General features: G+C 29.7%; 1 protein-coding gene across 1 annotated transcript; it reads left to right on the top strand.

The window, feature by feature from the left end:
- Positions 1-4,281: 4,281 nt before the first annotated feature.
- LOC107438154 (probable E3 ubiquitin-protein ligase makorin-1) lies at positions 4,282-5,842 on the top strand. The gene has a single exon (XM_016050360.4). The coding sequence runs from the start codon at positions 4,403-4,405 to the stop codon at positions 5,579-5,581; it is 1,179 nt and encodes a 392-aa protein (XP_015905846.2). The 5' UTR covers positions 4,282-4,402; the 3' UTR covers positions 5,582-5,842.
- Positions 5,843-10,270: the final 4,428 nt, after the last annotated feature.

Raw genomic sequence — 10,270 nt, 5'->3', positions numbered from 1 at the left:
AGTTTTATTAATTTTGCAGTTAGTAAATTAAATTTTGATTTCAAATTGCTCTAACATTAAATGATACATTTTAACATTTCGTTTGAAACTCTGAGAAAAAACTAAATTTTTATTCAATTTTCGAACATTGCAAGGTGGTTATTTCTTAGTCATTAAAGGTGATTGCTCACAGAACATAGTGATTGTGTTAAGCATTGAAGTAGTAACTATTTCTCACTGAATTTTACAGTAAGCTTCCTTACGTGGTGGGAAAAATCAATCGTGTTTTTTTTTTCTTTTTCTGTATAGTAGTTTTGTTGACATTAATTCATTAATGTGTGATTTTTACCATTAAATGTAATGAAATAAGATTTTTTTATTTAAAAAAAAAGAAATATTTAGCAATTAAATAAAGTTTTGATTCCATTTTAACCAGGGTTGTAAAAAAAAAAATTTTTTTATTAAACCTTACCAAGTTTTACTACGGTTTGTTGCTTTGATGAAAAGTACATTTTTTTCCGTTTTGAGATTATTTTGAATAAATATTGCAACTTTGCTACAAAAACTGCAAAAAATGTATTGCACTTTCAAGTATATGAATGCAAAGTAAGAAAAGAATAATTTTAATTTTTACCTATTTGTACATCAAAGTGCTTAACTAGTGCTAAACTATGGAAAACTGCAGTTTCATTTATTTTGCAGTTACTATAATAGGTTTTAATTTCCATTTAGCTATGGTTGAAAAAGTTTTCACTTTACCTTCAACAAGCTTACTGAGTTTTCTTATGGTTTGTTGATCTTAGTAAATATGGAGAAATTGATAAAACTGAGAAAACTAAGTTTATATAAAAGTCTATCTTAAGAATGAAAAACTATACATTAATTTAGTGAAACTATGCTATTGTAATTGTGCAATGCCACAATAAAATATGCTCGGATGTATATTTCCCAGGCCGTCGCCAAAAGCCCATAGTGCAGATTTACTGTGACGTAAATAAAGTACAACTACAATCGGCTTTGTTTCTTGAAGATTATTTTTAGTGACTTTGTAATATTCTTACATAACTTTAAAAGAATCATATCAAAAGTCTTTATTATATAAATAAAAAACTATTACGGCATTAAGGCAATTATTGGGGGAACATATTTTAGTGACAATATTTGTTAGTGACAGTGTTACTGGCATCTTCTTTTTTTTTGTTACCGACAATATTTGTGATACGATTATGAACAGCGCTAAACTAGGGCTGTTTCAAAAGCTATGAAAAATGACGAAAATATTAAAGAACATAGAAATTTCTCGCTAAAAATTAAGATTTAGTAACTAAGAACATAAATTGAAAAATTTATTAAATTTAGAAATTTTAATTTTTTAAAATAAGACGCTAATAAATAAATTACAGTATACTCTTGATACTATATCTAAAACCTTGTTATGTCAAAAAAATATTTCCCCCTTGGCATTACTTATCCACTAATGTTAATTTCAATTGCGTCGAAGAGATTGTTATCAAAACCTTGATATGTCAACTTTTTGTTTGAAATAGAAAATGAATTTTTTTCTTCTGAAAAATCACTAAGTAAGTTCATTGCAAACCAATTCTTATCTATTTAAGGCATAATTATTTTTCGTCTTACTTTTAAAAATAGAATTATTATTGTTGTAAATTAGTTCTACAACTTAGGCTTACGGTTTAAAAATGCTAAACAAATATTGTAAAAGTAGAAGATTTTATTTATTTTTTCGAAAGTGCGGGAATGAAGAAAAAAGAAACATTCTTTTAAGTGACACAAAAATGTCTGCATATTTTCTTTGCAGCTGTAGCCTGTTGAGATTAAAAGTTTCTACATCATAGATTTTTATCCCAGAGTTTTTTCATCAAATAAAATGTCCCGCAGTGGAATGATCATAATGATGAACGCCGAAGTCAAGCATCACTGTCTGCTGTCAGTAAGCGGGTGGATGACCACATCGATCAGCCTACGTAGGGACCGAGGGTGCACGGTATAAGACCTCGTTAAACTGTTCAACCGTGAAGGGCTTGACTTCGCGCAGGTCGTTTAGCTACCAAAGCGGAGGAGCCATCCCCTCTGCAGAGGATCGAAATTGTGATAGCATTTCCTCGGATCATTCTGGGGAATGTTTCCCAGACTGTCGCCAATAACCCGTTGTGCAGCTATAATGTCAAGTAAATAAAATACCTACCTATCATCATATAAAATATAGGGTGCTCAGTGATAATTTTAGACACATTGTCAAAAAGGAAATTGAAAGAAAAAAATCTGTGAACATAAAGGATCAGAGATGTGATAAAACACGGACTCGACATTGAGGAAGCAGGTTCATTTAGAGCAAAGGAGGGATAAAAATTAGTAAAAGCAAGTTATCTGGATGGCTGACAGGTAGTTTACAGCAATCGTATTCTGGTCTCATTAGACATAAAAGAATTCTGATAGTTTTCTCTTCTTCGCGCTAGTTAATCGAATTAAAATTTCTTTTTTTTTTTCATACTTCATTAACTCGTTATGTTCATTTTTAGTTTGCTTTTTTGACGATACTATAAAACATATACATTAAGAGCGGCAAAAACTGAACACCCTTTAATATATTTTAAAAAGAGTGTTCAATTATGTATTGAGCGGTTAATAACTTGTATTTTGTTTCGTGGAATATTCTATTCCTATATTTTCAAAGATGTAAAATTTTATGCATTAAAATATATTGTTAAACTTACTCCAGAATTATACATAATCCGGAAAAGTTATATTTTGGTTCAGTTTCAAACTACAGAAAAGCAGCCTACCCCGTCTTTATACATTACGGAGATTTTGAGTAAGGTTTGATTTACGTTAATCACGCTAAACTTATTTTTAATCCTTTCTTGGGACATAGATTTTCAGTTAAATTCTGGCACATGTGCTGCAAAACTAAAATAGCGTTAATTTTAGAGTTACGAAGAACTTCACGTTTTGCAAAATCTCTCCATTTTGTTTTGTATGGGAACAATATAATCAAATGCTCGATATAACGAAGGTAAATATAATGAAGTTAATTAGTTCCAATTTTGTAATGAAAAATTTCAATGAATTATTTTCAATCTTGGTTCTTCAATTATTTTCAATTCAAAGTTGCTTCTTCAAATTCAATCTTCGGAAAACAGAAATTAAAAACTAAAACTAAACTCAGCGGCGCGATAGCCCATAGAGGGCCAAGGCCTACTGTGCCCATCTCAGTTTTCTTGACCTTGGGCTCTGAGGTGCAGGAGCAGATGCTCCGGTCAGGTGGTCAACCGAGCGCGGAACCCCCATTGTTTAGTTCCCAATCATGCTTGGTACTCATTTATCGACACACTAAAGGAATGAAAGGCTGAGTCAACCTTGCCCGGTCCAAGGATCAAACCAGGGACCTGTGGCACGACAGCACGAAACGCTACCGCTCAGCCACCGGGCGTTGAAAACAGAAATTACTCTTTCCAAATGTAAAGCAAATTAATGACCACAATCCCGAAAGTGAAGTCGATTATTTTTCTTCTCAGAATCAAGAATGTACTTTATTACCTGATTGTGAAAACTTTATTCGCTTTAAATACATACAGACATGAAATTTATTTTTGAAGCAAATGAAATTTTAAATCATGTAATATCTTACTACTTCAATTCCTTGGGATTATTTAATGTGCTTTATGTTTTTGTAAACTACAGTCCTAAGAGTTTTATAATTTTCATATGCTAGGGGCCTTCCTATCAGAGCGGTGTATCCCGCCAAACGCTCGTGGAGGTGGCGGGTTCGAATCCCGCCGTAACCCTGGATATATTCTTTGTGATGTTCTTTTCTGTGTTGTGCTATCTGTCCTTCTCCTTGACAAAGGTTTATGAGCCTTAATTGAGCAAACAAGCCTGCAAATGTATGTTGTACCAATAAAACAATTCAAGCAGTTCCATGCCTGTTAAAAACTTTCGCATGCGAAAAAAATGCATTTGATTCCTCTTCTTCGGTTTTGAAACGCTAGTTAATTTTATCAGTGTTTTATAGTATCTGAGTCCTTTGTCATTTCGCAAGGGATTTCCACATTCTTAATCACGTGTAAATATTTCCCCCGGACCCGATTTTCGCTCGCATGCGAGCAAATCGCATTCATACCGTTCGTACTGTGACTCACGCACCTTACGTCCGTCCAGAAAAAAGAAAAGCATGATTGGTTGGCTTTTATTTGCGTCGACTGTGATCAGATTTGCGTAATGCAAGGAGAATGGTTCCTAAGCTTAGGGAGAAAAGCCTAAACCTTGCTTTATGGTTGTCATAACTGTAACGGAATTTGTTATGTATTTGTTTATTTTCTTTTCGAGTTTGATCGAGCATAATGAATTTATCTCAATAAAATCGCAATAATTGTTCTAATTTCTTCAGAAATTGTATGAGAAAATGTCAATTTACAAAGAAGAAAGCGAAAATATTATGGTTTGTCCGTTTTTCTTAAAATCAACTTGCCTTGATGGAGAAAATTGTGAATTCGCTCACACTATGACTAAAATCCTCCCTAAAAACGTTGCTTGCGATTTTTATCAAAGAGGAATGTGCAAATATGGAAAAAAATGTTGGTTCTCTCACAATGATGGTAATGAATCAATGAACGAAATAGTTGATCATAAGAGTGAGGTGGTCAACTCTGATGATACAGGCTCTACAAATCTTAAAAAACGATTTAGTTTTATTTTGAAAGATATTCAGGAAAAAAGAAAGTCCAGCATGCGAGATTGCTTCAATGAATTAGAAATCGCTAAATATTTCCCTGAAATTACTAAACTGGGCATTTCTGGTAATGATGGTGCGAAATTACCTATGGACAGATGCATTCATTACGATCTAGGCCAGTGTCCTTTGAGAGATTGGTGCCCTTGCGTGCATGGTAAGTTGTGTGATTTGTGTCAGAAATATTGCCTAGATCCTTGCGATAGAAATCAACAGCTTAAGCACATCGAAGACTGTGAGAAGGAATTAGAAAGGGACATGGAATTATCGTTTGCTATTCAGTGCAGTAAGGATAAAGTGTGTGGCATCTGCTTAGAGGTGATATTGGACAAAGAGAAAATAGCTCATCGGAGATTTGGAATCCTGGAAAAATGCAACCACGTATTCTGTTTGGAATGCATCAGGGAGTGGCGTCGCAGGGGAAGCATTATGGATTCGGTGCATCCTGACGCTGCGGTTGACCAGCAAGTGATGAGAAAGTGTCCTCAGTGCAGGATTCGTTCGGATTTTATAATACCCAGCAATTTTTGGTTTCATACTGAAGAAGAAAAAATAAATTTGATCGAAAAGTATAAATGTAACTTGAAGTCAAAGCACTGTAAATATTTCAGTAAAGGCGAAGGTGATTGCCCCTTTGGCAATCGTTGTTTTTATTTGCACGCTTTGTCTGATGGCACTGTTGTTGAATTACCTGCACCCACGAGACAAAACCGCCGCAGGCAGAATAGGAATAGAGAAGACCAATTGCTGGAGGAGTTGATATTGTGGAACTATTTAGATCAAAATGAAGATGGCTTGCAATTCTATATTGATGACGTTAGCTTTGATGGAAGTGATATTGTTATACTGTAGTAATTTTTTATATGTACAATTCTTTATCCATATGGCTGTTTTAAATAGATTGTCATTGAAGGGACAATTTGAGATTTTTTTATTTTTAATTTCTTAAATTCTTATATGTGATTTCTCATGCCATGCTTATCAATGAGGTTTAAAGTTTTTTGAGGTTTGAGGCACCAGTAATAATTCACAAATGGAAGAAGAAAAAAAGTGTTTTTGAAAACTCTATGCCAGAAAATATAATAATAAACTTGTATTGATTACTTTGGTTAATTTTGTGTAGTAATGGCATAAAATTTCATTACTCTCTTAAATATTTATGGAGACACGGGTGTAGACATTTTATTTTTTTTTCTTTATATGTGTATATATATATATATATACACATATTTATATATATAAGTTCGAAATGTAGAGAAAACATGGAAAAATTACAGAATAATGAAGAAAAAAAAATAATAATAAAAAAATGCAGAAAAAAAGAAAAAGAATTATCTTTTATTTTGCGGATTTTTATTAATTTTTTCGGAATTTTTTTTTTTTTCTTTTTTTTCTGAAATGTTTTATTATTATTTTTCTTTTTCCCTTTTTTCATTGTTCTGGAATTTTTCCATGTTTTCTCTACATTTTGAATTTATTTTATGAGTTCGATTTACTTGCAACTCATACGCAGTAAATAAAACTTATTGTTTTTCTCAATTTTCTTCATTTCTTTTTGTATTTATCTATTATGCTACATATATATTTCAGGGTTGGCAAGGTTTAGGACAGAATGGATTAATCCACGGTTTAAACCGTCTTGTCTTAAACTGTCCAAAACCCTTTTACTCAAATTATGTCACAATTTTATCAGTACGATATTTAAGAGGTAAAATAAACATGGAACTAATAGCATATTGATCATTAAATCTACTAGAGAATATTTGTTTTTAAAAGTATAATGTTTTATTAATATTGTTTGACTCTTCAGTTTAAACATTAAACAAAGGAAGATTAATCAGTAATCAAGTTCAATTGGTGCTCTCCTTCAATAGTACATAACTGAATTTTGACCTTGCCATACGGGTTCAGCTATTAGGGACTAAGTGCTTGTTTAGTCATAAACAGGTTTATTTATCTGTTCAAGAATAATTTTATTTCATTCATGTTCAATTCATTTAGCATAGTGGTGATACATCACCAGTGTCAGTAACTGAAACTGATATTATGCCCTTCANATAATAATTAAAAAAAATGCTGAAAAAAAAGAAAAAGAATTCTATTTTATTTTACGGATTTTTATAAATTTTTTCGGAATTTTTTTTTCCCTTCTTTTTTTCTGGAATTTTTTATTATTATTTTTCTTTTTCCCTTTTTTCATTGTTCTGGAATTTTTCCATGTTTTCTCTACATTTTGAACTTATATTATGGGTTCGATTTGCTTGCAACTTATGCGCAGTAAATAAAACTTATTGTTTTTCTTAATTTTCTTCATTTCTATTTATATATCTATATATATTTCTATTTATATTAATATATATATATCAGGGTTGGCAAGGTTTAGGACAGAATGGATTAATCCACGGTTTAAATCGTCCTGTCTTAAACTGTCCAAAACCCTTTTACTCAAATTATGTCACAATTTTATCTGAATGATATTTAAGAGGTAAAATAAGCATAGAACTAATAACATATTGATAATTAAATCTACTAGGGAATATTTGTTTTTAAAAGTATAATGTTTTATTAATATTGTTTGATTCTTCAATTTAAACATTAAGCAAAGCAAGATTAATCAGTAATCAAGTTCAATTGGTGCTCTCATTCAATAGTACATAACTGAAGTTTGACCTTGCCATACAGGATCAGCTATTAGGGGTTAGTCATAAACAGGTTCATTTATTTATAGTATTGTTCAAGAATATTTTTATTTCATCAATGTTCAATTCATTTAGCATAGTGGTGATACATCACCAGTGTCAGTAACTGAAACTGATATTATGCCCTTCAAAACTGTTAATACATTTTTCAGTTATTTTATATTTTCAATTTAAACCAATATATTTATATTGAAAAAAAATTTTTTTTTTTTAAATAGATGTCTTTTTTTATCATCCTGTGATGTGAAAACTATGAAATTTTTTAAAAAAAATATTGTGAAAAATAAAAGGTTAATTTTTAAACAAATTTAGTATTTTTATTAAAAAATTATTATTTTTTAATATTGTATTATTTGTCCTTATACAAAAACATTATTTATCAGTATTAAAAGCATATTTATATTTAAAGGATTAGGTATTCACTTTTGTTGTTCAATGAATTGTGGAGCTTCAAAAATTATAAACCTTTTCCTATTATATTATATTATTTTCTTTTAATAAGTTAAAGTAAATTGTATAAAAAATATCAAATATTTATTGATACATGTAACTATTATGTGTACAATGGTTACACCTATCGAATTTTTACCTTTTATTAAAGTTCAAGATTTTGGACACTTTAAGACAGTTTTATCCATTTTAAGTCAGTAAAACCCATGTGTCCTATCCAAAACCAGTTTAGGACGTCCAAAACCCCAACCCTGATAAATATATACATACCTACATATAGGATATGCTATAACTTAAAAAGTATTCAGTAAAATTGAATAAAACTTTTGTAGCATTTTTTAATTAGTGACAAAACTATTCCAAAATTTGAAAACAATTTATGGAAAATTGCACAAGATTTGAAAATTTAAAATAGTTCTTTCATCTTTTTGCATGCACAGAAAACATTTACAAACTTTTTCATAATTTTGTTGTGAATCTTGTTTAATAAATTATGAAAAAGTTTGATTTAAATATATCTTGAAAATTTAAAAAGTTTCTAGTAATTTTTGTACTTTTTTCTAAAAGAAGGGTTTTTTCTGCAAACATTTTGTACTATTATTATACAAATTTATTAAAAATTATCCCCTATAAAAATATGTATTCTTTTATATGTTTTCTTTTTTTATGCAATCAATGGCGTATGTGATTGTCAATTATAGTAAGATATTTGTCATTTATAGTAAGATTCGCTATTAGTAATTAATGTTCAATATTAGGTATCATTATAGTAAGGTTATTATTATTTATTATTAAATTTTATCTTATGATCCAAAATGAAATTTGTAAAATACCTTTTACCATTCAGAGTTTTCTTTCATATCTACAAAAACTACTTAGAAAATTACTTGAAACGTTTTAAATTTTAAACGTTTTAAATTTTTAAACAAGACTTATGTCATTAGTTACCAAATATGATTCTCCAAGAATGCAGAAATGCCAATCGCTCAAATAAGGCTCTGGAGAAATTCAGGCAGCCTTTTTGGGGAATTTTAATTCGGGGTCGGGAGTCTAATTTTAGAGAAAATGGTGGAAAGTTTTTATTGTTAAAAAAAATGTGTCATTTCACAAAATTTTCCCTTTGATAAAATGACTGAAATAAAACCATATTTTTAGCATATTATAACTTAGAAATTAGCGCTGATTTGAGTAGTTACTTCTTGAGGTACTTGATTTGTTCCGATTTCATTGCAAGTCTATGTGGAGTTTCAACCTATGGCAGATATTTCTATGAGCAGGGGAACCTGGAAAGTCATGAGAAATCATGGAAAGTCATGAATTTCGGTACTGAACAAAATTTGTCATGAAATGTCATGATTTTAACTATTTTTTTAAAAAAATCATGGATTTAGAATTTTATGGTGTTTCGAATATCTGACCACTCAGGGTCATATTTTATTAAAATGTAAAATGTTTTTATCATGTTCTTAAAAAATTATGGTGTTCTTTCAAAAATCCATATGGTGATTTTTCAGTTGTTATTGCTATTGATTTTCAACTGTTTCTTTTTTTTCTCATATTTTTTTAAACATAATTTCTTTCATCCTCATATTTCTTATACGTTATTATTACAATATGCAGAATTGAAACAGCGCATTTGAGTCTTCACTTTTTGATACGATGGTTTCATTGTTTTTCGCAAATTTTTTTAGCAGTTTTTTCAATTGACTTTTTTTTCTTTCAAAAGTTTTTATCCTTTTTTTAAATATTATCATATTATTTATTACAATTCACTGTCTAAAATGCACTTATGAGTAATCACATTTGTTTCATGTGATTTTCGTAAATCTTGTTTTGGCATCGATCTCTTTCTCGGTATCTTCTATTCTCGTAATTTCACAATTTTAAAGTCCTGTTCATTTTTTTTTTAAAGAAGCAAAAATGATATCTTTTATATGTTGATAGGAGAGAAAAATTATTAGTTACTAAGTATTTTTTTCTTTCTCTCTTTAAATTTTATGAATGGTATTTTTGTGCTTAAAAAGGATTGTTACTATATTTTAATGTTTTCATCTGTATATAAGCATATAAAACATCTTAGAAAATTGATAGCATGCATAGGTAGAAAGAAAGGTTGTAATTTATGGATGATAAATAAGAATCATTTTTAGCAACTTAAGAATGTTTCTGTGCTTTATTCTTTATCCAATACAAATTAGAATAAGTAACGTTGTAATTTATAGATGATGAATAAGAATAATTTTTAACAACTTGAGAATGTTTCTGTGTTTTATTTTTTATCCAATACAAATAAGAATAAGTAACGTTGTAATTTATAGATGATAAATAAGAATCATTTTAAGCAACTTGAGAATGTTTCTGTGCTTTATTTTTTATCCAATACAAGTTAGAC

Source organism: Parasteatoda tepidariorum, chromosome 10 (assembly GCF_043381705.1).
Source record: "Parasteatoda tepidariorum isolate YZ-2023 chromosome 10, CAS_Ptep_4.0, whole genome shotgun sequence".
Lineage (NCBI taxonomy): Eukaryota > Metazoa > Arthropoda > Arachnida > Araneae > Theridiidae > Parasteatoda > Parasteatoda tepidariorum.
This window is presented reverse-complemented; position numbering and strand designations above follow the sequence as displayed.